General features: G+C 43.1%; 2 protein-coding genes across 2 annotated transcripts in view; one reads left to right on the plus strand and one right to left on the minus strand.

The window, feature by feature from the left end:
• The first annotated feature begins 33 nt into the window (after nt 1–33).
• mydgf (myeloid-derived growth factor) lies at nt 34–6,474 on the plus strand. Its single transcript, XM_084354826.1, has 6 exons — nt 34–265; nt 1,696–1,746; nt 1,867–1,928; nt 2,275–2,356; nt 4,660–4,732; nt 6,299–6,474. The coding sequence occupies exons 1-6, from the start codon at nt 104–106 to the stop codon at nt 6,376–6,378; spliced, it is 510 nt and encodes a 169-aa protein (XP_084210952.1). The 5' UTR covers nt 34–103; the 3' UTR covers nt 6,379–6,474.
• Nucleotides 4,132–17,535, minus strand: part of LOC311258090 (uncharacterized protein) — a gene marked incomplete at its 5' end in the record, with an annotated part of 14,777 nt that continues 1,373 nt past the window's right edge. Inside the window, 4 exons of the mRNA XM_084354136.1 lie at nt 4,132–4,388; nt 8,765–8,880; nt 12,524–13,532; nt 16,778–17,533. Of these exons, the coding sequence (XP_084210262.1) occupies nt 12,672–13,532; nt 16,778–17,533 (1,617 nt within the window). The 3' untranslated portion in view covers nt 4,132–4,388; nt 8,765–8,880; nt 12,524–12,671. The remainder of the gene's footprint in view (nt 4,389–8,764; nt 8,881–12,523; nt 13,533–16,777; nt 17,534–17,535) is intronic.

Genomic DNA, 17,535 nt, shown 5'->3' on the forward strand with positions numbered 1-17,535 from the left:
GGCATGTGACGCATGATGTGACGTCATCCACAGTCGACGGGATACCTGGTAACCTGGGGTTGCAACTCACAGCGACACACCACTCCAATCTAAGCAGGAAGAGATGGCGACCCAAAATAACTTTTGCGCTTTCCACTTGGCCTTTCTGCTTGTGTTTGCGTTGACTGCCGCGTTAATCCCGGCTGGTGCTTCTTCTCCATCGACGAAGACTGTGGAGTTCAACGTCAAACCGGGAGGAGTCGTGCACACTTTCAGTGAGGGGATTGTAAGTGACTGTGCTAAATATTTTCTTTACATTACACAATTAGATAGCGTTTGTAAACACCACCCGGACGTTAAGCTGCATTTATGTCAAATCTAGACGTTTGCCACCCCCTACACGTTTAAATGTAGGCTAATTCACCGTCTTGGTGATCACATTTCGCCTGATTGGTATCGATTCATCCGCATTTGACCCAGTAATTACACAACTAACCGTGACGAATTTTATTTTGCGTGTGTGAAACCTATATTTCCTTCAGTTAAGTATGTGACATCCGATATATTCGACATTTCTTGCAACGTGACTGGAAAAACTACATTTCGCTGCTAAGCTGTAGTCGCAGGGTGATGACGACACAGCCCGTGAGAGGCTGACACGTCGCTCCCAAAGTGCCACAACGGCTCCTTTCATTGGCTGACAGTGAAGAGTGAAGTTTTAATATGATGTCTGCACTTTAAGACTGCAGCTGAATGTTTGTAATGTCAGTTATTTGTTATTTATGTGTTTATTAGTTGATTAATCATTTCTCTGTAAAATGGGTTAAATTACAAATGCCCTCTTCACACTGCAGACATTTTGACATGTCATAGCAGGAAATGAACAGGTGTTACTCAAAGCATTAATGGTGGATCTATGGGTGTGCCAATATCATGCTATTGCTCATAATAATTATAATATTTTTTATAGTTATATGCAGTCCAGTGTGCTAAATATTCTTAAAATAATCAAGCTAATGTTGAAAGTGATGCCCTGTCTTCCACTGTTATGCATTACATGAGACCAATGATGTAATGTAACTGAGTACATTTATTCAAGTACTGTACTTAAGTATAATTTTGAGGTACTAATACCTCACTTGAGTACTTCCACTTTACTACATTTTGAAGGCAAAATATTGTTCTGTTAGAGCCATAACAGCACTATTAGTTTATTGTATCAGGAATTGTATGGGGGAAAAAAACATTGATTCCAACAGTCAGAAAAATTCTGGATATCAGATCTGATAATTGGCCATTATATGATATTTGAAAATATATACTTTACTATTACCCACCACTGTCAGTAGCTAGCGTCTGGTTACAAGTCTTTACCAGAGGCCAGATTGAACGGCTCAGAACAGAACAGACCTTTGAATTTATAATGATATGAAACATAGAAAAGCAAGATAATATTTATGAAGTTGTAAAAAATGAATGTATTTGTGTTAAAACTGGGAATTTAGTACAAACAATCAAATCAACAATGACTGAAACACACTCCTGATACCAAGCAGCAATCTGACATCCTGACTCCAGTTCAGAAACGCCTGCTTGAGAGAAATAATTAGTGATTAATGGAGATTGTCAATTAAAAGCACATGTAATAAATTGATGGATCAATAATGAAAATGTGAGTGAGAATTTAACAAGAAATATGTGACACTATTATTTCAGGGGGAGTATGAATGCTCATTCACTTATGCTTCACAAGGGGGAACCAATGAGGTAAGTCTCTCTCCCTCCCTCCCTCTCTCTTTCATGCTGTCAGTCTTCAGCATCATAGTATTGATTTTTAATTACAGCAGGTTTTATGCATAATTTAACTTCTTTGTTTGTGCCAAACAGCAATGGCTGATGAGTGTGGGCTTGAGTGACGACAACACACTGTTTTCCTGCTCTGTGTGGAGGTGAGACAAACACACACACACACACACACACACACACACACACACACACACACACACACACACACAATACAGGATGCAGAGCTGTCTCTTCTTCAGCTCGGTGACCCTGATGCTCAGTGTGTCTTCAGTGAGAATCCGTCCCGTCTGTCTCTTTCCACTGAGTCACTCTTTGATGTTAGTTAGTCGTGACAGTCCCAGTAGAGAAGAGGAAAAGAGAAACAACACAACAGAGTTTTTCAACCTCACCGGATTAAATGTATTCATGTCCGACACGGACTTAATAAGCAAATAAATGTATGCAAATCACTTAAGGTTGATAACACATATTTTTTTTCATTTCTTGCAGGCCTCAGGGGAAATCCTACCTGTTTTTCACTCAGTTCAAAGCTGAACTGAAGGGAACCAAAATTGAATTTGCCAACGCATTTGTAAGTATAAAAGAAACCCGATTGTTGATGCAAATGTTGCCTGTGCTGTTCACATGAATTTGTTTGTGTTGTCAACTGATCCTGGTCCTCGACACAGATTACTTAGCTTTGGTAGTTGATGGATACGTTTTTTCAATTGATGGTGCAAAAACAAATTCTGGAGAAAGACAGCTGATTGTTGAGTCTCATTCCCAGGTCATTGGTGGGTCAGGCTGGCCACCTACCTAAAGTGTCAGTATTTGAGGACCTGGAAATGAGAGTCATTAGTCAACTTTCTTACATATTGAACTTTTAATATAATAAAATTAATAAATTAAGGTAATACTGTTGTGTAGAGCTCATTCAGTCATATCATTAAACAAGTTAAACTTTATTAAACTTAAATGCAACTATGGAAGAAATGGATCTATTACTTTAGTCTTTGCCTCCCCAATTTCAATGCACGTCCTTCTGTGTTGAGAAAAGCGATCTGCACATTGCCAGTCTTCAGTATTTTAATTCATTGGATGCTGAATAGCAGCACATCCTGCTCAGTGTAGTTATAATACTGCAGGTGCACCTCGCAACGAGCCTCTTCCGTCTTCAGCATTTCTGCCACTGACTGATCAGTTGAAATGGAGCTTATGTTGGACAGCAAAAGGCTTGCAGGACTTTCCTGCCTAACAAAGACAAACTGTAATGAAGCGTTGTTCCTCGATGCACCCTGTCAGTGTTCAGATCAAAGCTCCTGACAATTTACAGTGTCGGCACAAACGTCAGCGCACAGCTGATGAACATTTTTGTGTTGCCTGCAAATAATAAAACATCCACCGATGCACCAGCAATACATTTATCAGGACCAGTGACGAGATTAAGGCGGGATTTTTCCGTTTTTCAGGGTTGCTTTTCTTGACCGCATAAAATCAGCTGTTACCATTTACACTTTGATCTCGTCTTCTCTGACGCAGGGGAAAAAAATGGCTGCCACATGCAATGACACAGTTATCTCCTTTCTTGGATATGCATATGTAAATGAAATGTAAAAATGGCATCATGATTCATGAACAGGATCAGGTGTAGCTGATGACGTTTGTCTCATCAGGCTCACAGAGAACTGGAGAAAAATCAGTGCAAACAATTGTTTTTATCAACGATTAATATATTTATTATCTTTTTTAATTAATACATTTTTTAGTTCCACTATTCTCAAACTATGGTTCAAGCAGCTCCCTGTAGTGGTGCGTAGAGGAATCCCAGATATGTTTTTTGAAAACGAAACAAGGCTTCAAACGGCAAATGGCACAAAAGAGTTGAATAGAGTCGGCCTATGCGACTGCATTTCAACGTCAGTCATGCTTTTAATTTGAGAGCCGGATATTTTCTGAGGTGGTACACGGCGTAAAAAGTTCATTTATCAGCTAAATCAGCCAATAATCAACCAGGCGCCCTGTTTCCATATGTGAGTACTATCAAACTCACAACCAATAGAGTGGCTGCTTCAGGATTTATTAAAAGTTTTTGTTTTCCTAAATTATTTTAGGATTTTAAGATTTTCTCAGACCTCCGTTGGTCTGTCCACACAAGAGCAAATGTTTCTTGGTGTCTGAGAGCCAGAGCAGAATCTACCTGTCATACAGTCCTGAGTACCACTGAATAAAACACACTGTGTGTACTTATGTATCCATGGAAACCCTTCATGTTCCCTGCACAACTGATTGATCCATTGTCCTGTAATGATGGATGGAGCTACATCCCAGCTAGCCCCGTCTTTGACAAAGGAACACAAGCAGAGACGGTCATAGTAACAGGAAACCTTTATTTGTCCTGGAAGTCAAACTCAGAATTGTTGTGTCTTTGCGCATAATGTCTCATGAAAGGTTAATGTCTGGACTCTCTCCGAGCTCAGTCACTTAGCGCAGGTCTGCCGTGTCTGATGCGTCGTCGCTGAAGTGAAGCACACCTTGACACGCCTCCTTTCCCCCAGCAAGGACAGTCCTGACACTCCGTCATTAGTGAGAGCACATGTTTCCTCCTCCTGCTCTGGCTCTGTGCCCTGCAAGTAGGAAACAAACAAGGAGAAAAAAAATAACTCTGCTAAATGACGGGACAAAAATAACCTCACACACACAAACAAGCACACCTGCCACCCCCGCACAGCATCTCCTTGACCTTGTCGTCACATCCTCCTACTTTCCAGCCAATCTGTTGCAAAAAAAAAAAAATTGCTGTCTCTTGCGCCGCCTCTCATCCTGTTATTTTTTCTTTTTCCCTCCCTTCCTCCCTTTCCTCCTCCCCCTCTTCATCACTGCTGTATGTTTCTCCAGTCACAGACGGCAGCAGGAGGACAGGGTGACGTGCCTTTGAAGCTGGAGGAATTTACAATTGGCGAATCAACAGGTGAGAAACTATTTGTATATTCAAGTGTTCAATCAACTCCCTCTCCATGTCACGTCGGTCTCTCCCTCCCTCACTCCCTCTCTCCTCTCCATCACGTCGTGAGCTCCCTGCTGACTTCCCTCAAAAGCAAATGCTCCAGCTGTGAGTGGGTTGCCAGTTGTCCCTGTGGCATTATTTGTTATTATTCAGTTTTGGCACAAATCCCCACTGTGGCTTCAGTTCCAGACTGTGATGAGCAGGATTTGACAAGTCACACAGCAATTTACAGTAACTGCCATTTTCAGAAGATTAGACACTGCAGCACGGAGGCTTACAGACTCATAAACCAGCAACTATCACAGATTTGAGGATAATCCCCAACTGTGAGACCTCCGCAAAACCCTTCCGATCATGATTTCGAGGCACAGATTCCTTAACAGTAGCATAGTAGGTAAGTTGCTTTTAACAACCTCCAGAGGCAAACTGAATGTAAACTTGCTTAAAGACTCAACGTACCAGTTCTGTTGATGGCAACTAAGTGCCGAAGCCACGCCCCTTCCAGTGGGACCTTAATTCGGAAAAACTTTGTATCGCTGTGAATGGAGAGAGACAAATAATTGTTTTGTTCCCGTTTGTTTGTTATACGTCCTTTTGTGAAGTCTTTCTTATTACACTCTCAGTCTTATATTTCATTGGTTTTATTGCGACTTTCTCGAGTTGAGCATTTTCTTTTAAAGTAATAGAAATCACATGTGTAGTTCATGGCTCCATTCGAACAGGATCAGAAATGTGTTTGTCTCTCGTCGTTAAGTAACACTCATATTTCTTTTGAAATAAGTTCCATTGGTGGTCCAACACAAGCAGAGGGACTTTGCCTCTCGATAGGAAAGAAAAGTAATTGTAGAAGGATCTCCAGATGCCTGCAGATGTCGCCACCTACAGGCCCAATAAGTGATAGTTTCACAATTTAACCTTCTTGTGATGTAAAACAAAATTACCAGAAAGATTTTGCTGTTCATCTCCCTTTACATTCATTCATAAGCTGGACTTTTTCAGATCCATGAACATCCAACAGATGAGCTAACAATACAATATGGTCACCCATTCAGAGCCAGCTCTCTGAACTGAGCTTCAACCTAAAGTCCATTTTAGTTTTCCACCACCTCTTCCGCAGAAGAAAAGTAGAGGACTGCTGATTCACTGTGAGCAGTTTATCTTCCTTATTCAGCAGAAAATATGCTCTAGTGAACAAAACTATTACATTTTCTCTTTTAATATGTCCAACTATAAAACTACAGGCATCACATACAGCAGAAGTAGCAGCTGCAGTACAAGAGGAAATTAAATCGCAGTTTAAACACACATGGTTCTCACTTTCCGTATCTGTGGATGGAGCACATCTACATCTGCAGGACTGATCTCCTGCTGCTCTCACTTTCCTTGCCAACAGGCAGCAGTGCGGGTTGGACTGGACCTGCAGGTCTCAGACTGCTGGCTCTGCAACTCTGCAGTGTGTTGATACCGGCTGGTTTCAGGTGCTTTGTGTCCTAGTTTTAATACTGTCTGTGTCTCCTCTTCGATCCCCAGTGACCCACACGGAGGGAAAGTTCAGCGCTCAACTCTCCAAACTCACCACCATTGGACGGACACAACACGTTGAGCTGTAATTGGTCAGAAGTCTGACATGGCTTTGGAGAGCCCTGAGTCGAGCCTCTGTGTTTCAGCTCAGTCGTCAATAAATGAAGGATGGATTTTTTCCTGAATGACAACCAAAAATTGAAGCGGGATGATACTGATGTCACCTTTGTGGCAATTTGTGCGTCAGTACCTGATTTGTTTTTACAATTTTGGATTTATTGAAAAGGAAACGGTTGAGTATTCATATTTTTTAGGGCTGTAGCTATCGATTCTTTTTGGAATCGATTAATCTAGCACTTTATCGATCGATTAATCGATTAATCGTATATATATATTTTTTGCATTTTTAAACAACCAAAACAAATAATGCATGACGAAAATGATGTGGCTGTAAAATGATCAACCATTTGGCTTTTATTTCTTTAAATAACAGAGGTATTTCTTACAACTCCAACATTTGGCTCCAAAACTTTATTGCAATTTACTCATTTAGTGCAAGTGCAAACAATTAAATAACAATACAGTTTCAACTTACTGTAAAACATTTATAACATGTAACACTATGAATCAATACAAACTTAAATAGTAACGGCCATTTTGCCTTAGTGTTGTCTTATACAACATTACAAAAAGGGATTGCACCTTCTAACCACCTACTAACAAATAATATATAATCTCTGGGATAGGCCTATTTGCTATGGTATCCTAGCAACCTATGTGTGTGCACGCATGCTGTGTTATATATAATTTTATGTTATACACAGCACCAAATCACAACAGAAGTCATTTAAGGTCACTTTTCCTATAGAACCGTTCCGGACCGTGTTCATTTAATTAATAATTTCTTCATCGTCGCGCATCTACAATTCTCCTCCGCTTTGTTTTACGAAGGGAGGAGCTCCGGACCGACGTAAACAAACACACGTGCACACACGCTTACAGACAGACAGAGAGAGAGAGAACATGTCACGTCGGTCTCAACTGTCTGTAAAGCAGATATCATATCTACGTTTTTTAAACGCGCACAAACTGATTCTGCTCTGGCATGTCATCTCGAGCCTTCGCAGTTCTCCGTCGTGGTGGCGGATACGCAATGCAATCTCCTGCTGGAGAACCAGCGTGAGGACGTGAGTTTAGAGGACCAATCACAGCCCTTGCCGTCTCCGTTTCCCCGCGACGGAGTGCCGGACACTCCGCGCCCGGAGAGTACGGAGAGGCTCTCCGGCTCTCCGGCGACGGAGAGGGCTCTCCGTGTCCGTGTACGGCACTTTACGCAGTATTAACAACGGTCCGTGTGGAACATTCAAGATCCCTGCGCGTCATAGAAATTTAACGACGCTTCGAGGCAGAGTTTTTGCCTCGACCAATTTTTGTAATCGAGTAACTCGAGTAACTCGATGAATCGTTACAGCCCTAATATTTTTTACTACATAATGTCGTCGTTAAAATTCTGCCATGAGATAAAGTGCTTCCATAGTTGTTTCCTAGTTTCTGAGGCTATAAGACTTACAGAGAGCAAATCTGCTCTGATCCACTGGGGATGTTACGTGAATGTATAGAGGATTGGTGTCTGGGGGCTTGTAGAGTATAGATAACATATTTAGAGTAGGGAGGGATTTATCCATCTGCTGTAATCCTGAGAGGAAAGGCAGTAATCCTTAATAGCGTCATCGCACACACAGAAACAATTACATTTTCCTCAATCTCGCTCTGTTCTAGATATCTGTAAGCACATTTTATCCCTTAAATCGGCAATTAGTACCATTTGTGATAACTTTCTGTTAGGTTTTGGCCAGAAGGGATATTTGTAATGGAGCAGATAGCAGCTTCATAACATGATATGAAGAGCTGGATGCACTGAAGATCACGCTTTTTGTATTTTTGGATGCAGATTCATTGTAAAAACCCTAATTTGAGAAAATATGTCTCGGCAATAAGTATAAATCATCATTATTTTATTTGAAATTACCCTAATCTTGCTCATTTTAATTAGACACCTGCAGCGGCTGATGCAGCAGAAGATAAAACCATTATCTTTTTTCTCGTTTCAATGACTTCACCCAAAGATCCTAAAATATAAGGCGTGCACAGACATGTGAAGGACGGTATATATGGCGAAGAGATGCCGTCCCATATTCCTAAGCCCTTCTCGAACCCTTTTGCTTTCATCTGTCAGTGCCACATGTGTGGATCAGCAAGGATATTGTGCAGGTTTCAGAAGTACGTCATCATTAGACCAGGCCCCCCCCCCCCTCCCCTATGTAGCGAGCAGGATCGCCTTTATCTTCCTTACATCGATCCAACTCCTCTCAGATCCACACAAGAGTCCAAATGAAAAGTTCTGGGGATTGATTTCAGATTTGAGGTTTTTGTTGATTTGATTCTAAGGTTGCATTACTCGCTGAGATTCGTTACCTTGTCGGGTCCGGGTTCGGATCCTCTGGAGTCGAGGAAGTGCTCAGTTTGTGTGTCACCGTCGAGGATCCCTCTGGGGTCACACCGGGAATAAATAACCACGTCCGGATCAGATGCTGACAAGAAAAACACACAAGATGTCACTTCTTTTGTACAAGTTTTCTTTTTTTTCTACTGCTTGATTGTTCTGATTCATGGTGAAAATGTGACAGATGTTTCAATAAAGACATGTTGTCACTGTTCTGGAGATAACCCAGCGTTTCTGTCTTGTTATGTCAGTCATGATCTGATTGAACCTCCCACAGCCTCGTTAAAGGGTAAACATGAAAAGAGAGAAGGAATGTGAGTGCCAGCGCAGTGGCATTAAATATTCTGAGCCGTGTCAGAGCCGGGCCACAATGAACATGCCCCCGTCATATCCTTTTAAAATAACAGTCACATTAATGTATTCTTACTTTAAACATGCAGTAGAAAACAGTTTTTCAGCATGCAAATGAGAAACTTCTATGAAACTTCACATTAAATGAAGCATTATGACAAATTTGCTTCAAAATGTATTCTGTAAGCGTGCTCAATTAACATATATTGTACTCGGATAAATGTTTCCATGAGATAAAGAGCTTCCATTGTTTCCTCTTAATTTCTGGGGGGAAAAGGCTTTGCAGGGAGGATCTAGTAAATCCAGAGGCACATATGGGAATGTATAGAGCGTTGATCTTTGTGGGCTTACAGAGATATAGAGTCAGTGGGGATTTATTCATCTCAAGTTAAGCCAAGGGAAAATCAGTAATCATGATTGTGCTCAAATTGGCATCGGTTCGTTTGGATCCTGTGATACTTGGACAACACATTTATGCTGCAACCACGCAATTCACCACTGCTTTAATGTAAAATATTACCATGACTGTGACCATAAAACACTTGGATTTCACACACAACATTTATTGTGTAGTAGCACTTTTGCAGAGCTGAGTTTCAACAAGATCACGATAAGCTGTGCCAAGAAACTCCCACAGAGTCTCCTACTTGTAATTAAAGCGTCTTACAGCAACGGTGTGACTATTTCAGACACTGTTCTCCACTTTCGCGGCCTCACGGAGAAAAAAAATGACAAGACGGTTGTTCCATTGAGTAATAAGTCTCTGGAGCACAATAAGTCTTTGTTTACTGCCAGTTTACTCGGTCTCTGAGACTCAGCGCTGCTGCTATGCTGTCATACAAACCCTAAACACATATCACTACTATTTACCATCTGGTACCAGCAGAGATGTTTACTCTCAACTTTTCACCCTACAGTACAACCATCAGGAAAATATACGCTGCCAAGCACTGGCTCAGATGAGGATGGTGCCTGATCAGAGGCATTTTTAGCCAAAGTGGCTCCAGGGATGGCATCAGGGTACATCAATCCAACTCTTTAATCCAGACTGGAATATCTCAACAACCATGAAATTCAAACACATATTCTACGTCCCAGAATATGAATCCTACTGACTTTAATCTGCTGACTTTCCCTCTGTAGCGCCACCAACAGACCAACCATTTTCCAAGTAAAATGTCTCCACAACTTGGTTTGCAAGTACATTTTGGTACATACCTTCATGTTCCCCTCAGGATTTATTGTAATACACTTTGTAATTCCCTGTTGTGTCGATGCAAAGTCAGTTTCAAACTCAACAAAACAGGAAAACAGTGTTGCAGCATTCTCCTAAACAACTGAAGTAGATTGGGACCCAAAAAAACATAAAATGGCTCTGCACAGCTCGTCCAACATAATCCAAGTCTCCAGAAACCTTGAGATCCCACATTGATTTGAAAAGATGTTATTTACACCCTCGAAATGCGGTCGAGCTTGTGCACCCACTTCAAATGGGGTGCCTTCAAATCAATTTTGGATCTCGGGCTGGACGAGATGTATGGAGACATTTTGTTTGTTTGTGCTGTTTCCCCATCTACTGCAGTTGTTTAGGAGAATGATGCAACACCGTTCTGTTTTGTGGACTTTATCCGACTTTCCATCGGCATAAGGGTGAGTAAATAATGACTGAATTTTCATTTTTGGGTGAACTTGTCTTTTAAGACAAAGCAACCCCTTGTCACTGGTTACACATCTACCAGTTGTGACTAGTTCATCGAAGATTTTTTCCCCTTGTTAGAGTCCCGAAGAAGTAATACATGAAAAAAAGATTTAAATTTTTATCTTGGAATCATTTGGGGGAGTCCTGAGCTGGAAGCTGGCGACCACTGCTGTATCATCATCATCAGGTAAGAATCTGACTTTGTCCAGTACTTAATTTTTCAATCACATAGGCCTACATGTAAAATGGATTGCATTACCATCAGTTGCTAATTAGGGATTGTTAGCAGCCTAACACTGAACATGGTAAACATTAGCGTGCTTAACACATGGACGTATGACTTAACATCAACATATAAGCGCTGTAAGCATGTTAGCATTCGGCTCAAAGCACCGCTGCACCCACAGTTAGTAAAGTCTTGCAGAGCTGCTAGCATGGCGGTATAATATATTAATATATATTCAATAATGTATTTTTTTTTTATGTAAACAAATCCAGTGAAAATACCAAAACCACCCGTGAATTGAGCCAACCAACAAGTATTTTCTGTTTATTCCAAGCCTGTTAAAGCTTATTCCTCTGTGCCACAGACCTTCATTGATCTCCTCAAACTAATGACGAAGCTATTTGTTATTTTTTACAAGATTTTCTGCTTCAGTAGGAACAAATGGGCTTGTTGCTGAGTGCCAGAGGCAGGGTGGAGAAGTCACACGGTATTCAGAGATGGACTAACACACTGTTGGTTTTTTGTCTTTTCATTTGATTTGTTGACAGTAACAGAAAATACCAACAAACACCAGCTTTATTCTTTAAAAAATGCCACTACAAGGCTTTGAAGGAACATTTTAGGGGGGACAACATCAGATTACCTCCATGTCAGAGCCATCAATTTTCGATGCTGTATTTGTGTAATCAATCCGGCTGCCATTCCAGTATCTGTTTTTCTCAATTTCCTTTCACACACCTGCCCCCGATTTCTCTCTCTTTGCATCTCCTGACATTTGGAGGGGAACAGATGGAGATTGTGGCCTGGGCGGTCAAGCCAGAGGCAGCAAAGGAGATGGGATTTTTCTAACACCAGGGGCCCGGTGAAGGGTACAACGAATGGCCAGCTGCCCCCTGTCTCCCCTGACATGGACCCAGGCGCCGGGCTGGTGACCCAGTCAGTTCCGAGCCGCCCAGCATGGCCTTGCTAAGTTCTTCATATTATGAGACCTTTCCTGTCTACAGATCTATCACACTTCTCTGGCCTCTCCTCCCCCGCGTGAGCTTTTCACACCGCTGAGCCAAAGTAGCCTGAGCTGCACTGAGTTCTCGTTATACCATCATGACTCCTGACAGCAATTATCTAACCCAGACGATGCTGATACATGTGAGTGGATGCGTCTGGCTGCACTAAAGTCATCAGTTCTTACTTTGTCTTGACACCTCGCAATAATTTCAATTTCCTCCATATTTCTATCTAATTAGGCCTTCTCCTTTGCCCTTTAACTGTGCAGTCTGTGGGAGAGCTGTGGTGAGCATCTGTACAGAGGCTCTTGTTACCAGAGCAGAAACCCAGACAGATGTTATGATGCCCTGTGTATGTTCAGCGTACGTACTCAAGAGATTTGTATAGAAGGAGAGAGAGAGAGGGGAAAGGACATTCGCAGAACCAAGCTGTTCAACCCAACATACTGACCTCAAGTTGCGTCCGCGTCTTGTCACCTTGGAAACTTGGTCTCAGCTCAACTTGGCGAGCGTTAAATCACTCTCCACTCTCGCAGACTCATGGCTGGTGCTGTGAATATGGCTCTGTTCGATCAGCCTCCCCCTCCCGCTGCATTGTCTCACACAGTGGTCGAGAGCAGCCTTCGTTTCTCAGGGTACGGAGGAGCTTTGCGGGGCTCCTTCACTTTCTTTGTCTGCTCAGACGGTCTGTGGTGGGGGTACGGAGGAGGCTTGCGACCTCTGCGGCCTGGCGCTGTCGGTGGTTTAGCTGTGGCTGCGGGGGCAGCGCACACCTGTGAAGGTCTGTTAACGGGCCCTGCTGAGGATGCTCGCCGCTCTCTGTCATTGTTGGACACAGTGTCTGAGGCAGTGGGTGGGCAGCTGGCAGACGGAGGCTGGGTCGATGATGGACTGAGATGACCAGCAGATGGGTCATCGCTTTGTGGGGTCTGATAAGATCCGATTTTGTTCTCTATGATGACAGGAGGGCTAAGGATGGGGGTTGGTTGAGCCTTTGGAGACAGAGGGGAGGGAGGGGAGACTCTGATGGAGGAGGAAGGCCCAGGGGAGTGAGGCTGAGAACCAGGGCTGTTTGTGTGATGGAGGTTTACTGTTAGAGGGGAGAGACCAGGAGTGGGCGGCCGAACAGGAAGGCTTCTTTGGGGAGACAGAGTGAGGTCATGGGAGGGGAGGTTTTGAAGTTTAGGGGGATTATCCTTGGACTGCGGCGGCCCACCTTGTCTGGAAGAAGACCCCAGACTGGAGGTGAACCGAAGAGTTCGACTCCTCTCTGATGAAAAGCCAGAGGTTACCGGGCTCAGCAGCACATTTGGTGGAGACTGACTCCCGTTGTGATGACCTCTCCTCTCCTCGCTGGAGCTGGAGCCCGAACTGGAGCTGCTGTCACCTCCTGTAGTCCTCTGCTGCTCCTCCTCATTTAGATCAATGGATGAGGTTAGGTTGTCAATCTGCTGCACCACCTAGAAAATACAGACGATGACGGATAAATATATGCAGTATGGATGAAGAAAAAGACCTGAAAAGAGGCTCCACTGATTTGCACATGAAGATCAGGTCTTTTTCATGATGAGTGAGCCTGTGAGAGCTAGATTAACGAGAGCATGTGACCATGTGATCTAGTGAAATCCATCTTGCCAGGTGTCTATGGTGTAGGTGTAAGCTATGTGTTTGTCCAAACCATGTTGAATAAAAGATACCATGGCGCTGCTCAATCCAAATTTTGCCCAGTACTGCAGCAAAAAATTTGCCCCCTTGTAGCATCATCAGGTAAGAATTTGACTTTGACCAATGCTTAATATCAACATGTTAGCATTGCCGTTATGAGCTTGTTAGCATGCTGGTGTTGGCAGCAAAAAGCATTTTCCCCGTTGACCACCATTATAAAAAAGACATCTGTAAAACTGTTGTCGGGACACCAAAAACTGCAAACAAGGTTGTGCATAACTGGGAAGTAAACCTGGAATGGAGCTTTCTCATTTGAGAACATAACCCCGAAGATGTCATCGTGATGTCACCAGAGTTGTCTCAGGATCCAGTGTATTTGGCGCTCAGCTAAAAGTCTCGATATCTCTACCTTTGCCGATTTGATTTTGACTTTGACATTTAAAGACCTGAAACTTCTGGTGATTTTTGTTATTTTGTTGTTATTTAATCTGCTGATTGATCGTTTGGTCAATAAAGTATTAAAAAAAAAAAGCTTTAGAAAAACAGTCTAAAGCTAAAAAGGTTTCAGTCTGATTTATAATGATATAAGACCGGGAAAGGCGGCAAAGCCTCAATACTGAGAAGCTAGAAACCAGAGATTATTTGGCATATTTACTCAATGAAATGACTTCAAGGCTTCAGATACTTTCTGGCCATTTTTTGCCTGTTATTTGAATAGTAGACAGTAGTGTGGAGATGACAGGAAATTAAATAAAAGGAAGAAGAGAGATTCAAGGCAGATATGAACACTGTGTTTAAATGATCAGCAGTTTAAACTACTATCCACCAGAACACTTAAAGACGTTTCTTCCGATTTGAGCAGTTTCTAACTAAATGATGTATAAAGTACAAAACCAATCTCACCAGCAAAGAGGATATTAAGAGTTATAGCAATTATTTTTTCTGCATTTGCTCGCCTACATTTATTATTTAGAGTGTTTCTGGACCAGATGTATAGCTCTAATCCGTAAGTATCTCACACAAAGTACTACTTAGTGCACAAAATGTTTATCTCAGCCTAGAAAGGACGAGATTACTATAATGCGAAATGTGTAGCACAAATTTAGATGGGTTTCCCTTCTAACACCTGTGGGTGGATAGTGAAAATCACACTATATAATATATCATATGCAGGCAGGCATACGCTGCTATGCATACATTTGAAGGAGTGCAGCAGAGCGTGAGTGTATGCAAATCACACATATGTACATACATGCTTAACACAAAGATACAGTCAGGTTGGTGGACACACACACATGCACACACAGTCACACACATGTGCAGTGATTGAGGCTGGAGAGATTGGAGAAAATTACACTGGGGAAAAGGTTTGACCTATCTCTCCACCTGCTCTGTGTGCACAGATAAATCCTCAGCCCCTGCTGGAACAGATGAATTATTGTTTTGTTCTCTGTGTTCAACAACATCCTTACTGATGTCAAAAGATGACCTGGTTTGTCTTTTTTTTTTTTTCTTCTTCTTTTATGCCACAGCTTTTTTTGGGCGAGGCGTTTCATATTACTTTGAAGTACAGCGTGCATATGCTCATCAAGTGACTCTGGGCAGGTGCTGCTTGTTAATGTCAGAAATCAGAGGAGATAAAAGAGAAGAGGTCTCCGGGTTTCATCGGCTGCTCCCGAGAGTGTTTGTTAAAAACAATGTGTTTTGACCCCTCAGGTCTTCGCATCTCGTGCTGATGAGCGCTGAGAGACGCTTGTTGTCGAGCTCAGTCATTTAAGTTTCATTTAACTCTTTCGGCTGTTGTTTTCTTCTGAGTTCTGAGTCACAGAGCAGTTTTTAGATCGTCACAACGCCTTCAGCGGAGGATCGCTATCATATTCATGAGTGAGCTTTCTTTTGTTTTTTGCTTTTTTTCTTCTTCTTATGAGAGCTCTTTAGTGTTGCTTTAATGTTTGTCTAGTCGCTGTCAAAAACACTTTTAAGACTCACTCCAGTTCCCTTTAATAACAGTGATTGATTATTAAATAAAAACTGAGGGTTGCTGCTCATGCAACAGAATGATAAATCAGGGCTTTGAAATAAATATGTGACCAAAGTCTTCTTCTCAGTGCCTTATCTTCCTTTGATCTGTCGTCTCTGTTGTGAAAATTTGGGATTTTCTATCCCAGTGTCTCTGCTTGCTCCCCCCTCCTCCTCCCCCCTCTTTTTGTGTAGCCTATATGCGCTTTCATCAGTGTTATATTAGTACTGTCACACGAAAACCTCGCAGCCAGGATGATGAGGTTGCTACCTCGGGTTTAGCTGCGACCTCGCAGATGCAGATCAAATGCCAAGAGGCGAGATTTACGTGTCACTTTTACTGGATGAGGAATACGAGGCAGAGATACTCAGACATAAATGGATTATAAAAAAAAAGCGTCGGACGCTATCCAGCTGTGCCTGGAGCAGCATCTGTCCATAAGGAGGGAGAGTGGAGGAAGAGATGAGAGCAGGGAAGGCAGAAAGAGAGATGAAGAGAGGAAGGCGACTGCTTTGCTCAGTGTCACACAGTATCAACTCAGCTACCTCTGAATGCATCACGCAAATGAGGCGTAACTATTGTCTCATTCACTTCTATGAAAATGTTCAGCATGAGAGCTGCGTGTGTTTGACGACAGATGACAGAGGAGAGTTGGAGGAACAGTTTGCAGACTGTGGAGGATTCATGCAACCTGGCTGCTGATTTTTTAATGCATGTTCAATTCTGCTGAGGACGTGCCTTTGTAGCCTGCACTGCTAACTGAAAGAGCCAGAGCCCTCAAGGTTTTTTAGCACAAGCACAAACATTTCCTGCATGAGGAAGTGTCTAAATGAATGCGAGAGGGTGCAGAGACTTCTCTGCTTCTGTTCTCCACTGATTTGTGCTGTTCCCCGTGTCAGTTCAGGAAGCCTTGTGATGCTTGTGTAGGTGAAATGGCTGCAAAGCACTCGACAGCTTTTGTCTCGTTGAGTCTTTCTTATTCTTTTCTGTGAGTTGTGCAGAATCAACAAAACATGTTACCTCTTTCATTTCCTGGTGAACATCCCTCAGCGCTGTGAGAACCTGCTCCAGGTTGTCCACCACCCGTTTGATCTGGTTTCGAACCACCTTCCTGCTGCTGCCTGCTTCCTTCCTCTGTGGTTCCCCATCACTGCTCGGCCTGTATTGGACCCATGTCTGGTTCTGGCCCAGGATCCCAACACGCTCCAGGTTCGGTCTGGGTTTCCTGGGGGCCCGTAGAGTTGTGGCACAGCCCAGGCCTTTCTGAGGAACCTCAGTGGAGAAGATGACTCCGTTGAGGGGCCCTTTGAAACCCTCCACAGGTGGTTCCCTCAGCGCTGTCAGGTCTCTCTGGCTCTGGGAGTTCCTGCTCTGATGTTTGATGTAGCTGAAGCTGGAGGTGAACTCATGCTGCTTGTCTGTTAGTCCCTGAGTGTCTGAGCATACCCAGCTGGATGAATGAAGGTCTCTCTGGCGGTAGGTAGTACTGCTGCCGTAGTCCCACACCTTCCCCCTCCTGTCCACAACAGGCACCTTACAGTTAGGCGCCTCGGGAACAGGAGCAGGAGGTGGTGCCACTAGCGGCCCATATTTCCTGACTGAGGTGCTTGTCCCGTCATTCTGCGGCTGAAGGAGGGTCAGGTGGCTGCTGTGGTTCCTAACAAAGGTGTCCTGTGCAGAGCTCTTGCTCAGACCCTGCGGCCCGTCCCCTGCACTGATCTGTGGGTTGGGGTCCGGCTGCTGCTCTGGATTTTGGTTCGCCCTGGCAGGACTGTCCT

Source organism: Pagrus pagrus (assembly GCF_965226575.1).
Source record: "Pagrus pagrus genome assembly, chromosome: 6".
NCBI classification, from domain to species: domain Eukaryota; kingdom Metazoa; phylum Chordata; class Actinopteri; order Spariformes; family Sparidae; genus Pagrus; species Pagrus pagrus.

Bases quoted from the DNA above. Each gene is read 5' to 3' on its own strand.
- mydgf (XM_084354826.1), top strand. From the start codon at position 104: ATGGCGACCCAAAATAACTTTTGCGCTTTCCACTTGGCCTTTCTGCTT. The intron at 1,747-1,866 runs GTAAGTCTCTCT...TGTGCCAAACAG, and splicing joins CACAAGGGGGAACCAATGAG to CAATGGCTGATGAGTGTGGG. The intron at 2,357-4,659 runs GTAAGTATAAAA...ATGTTTCTCCAG, and splicing joins TTGAATTTGCCAACGCATTT to TCACAGACGGCAGCAGGAGG.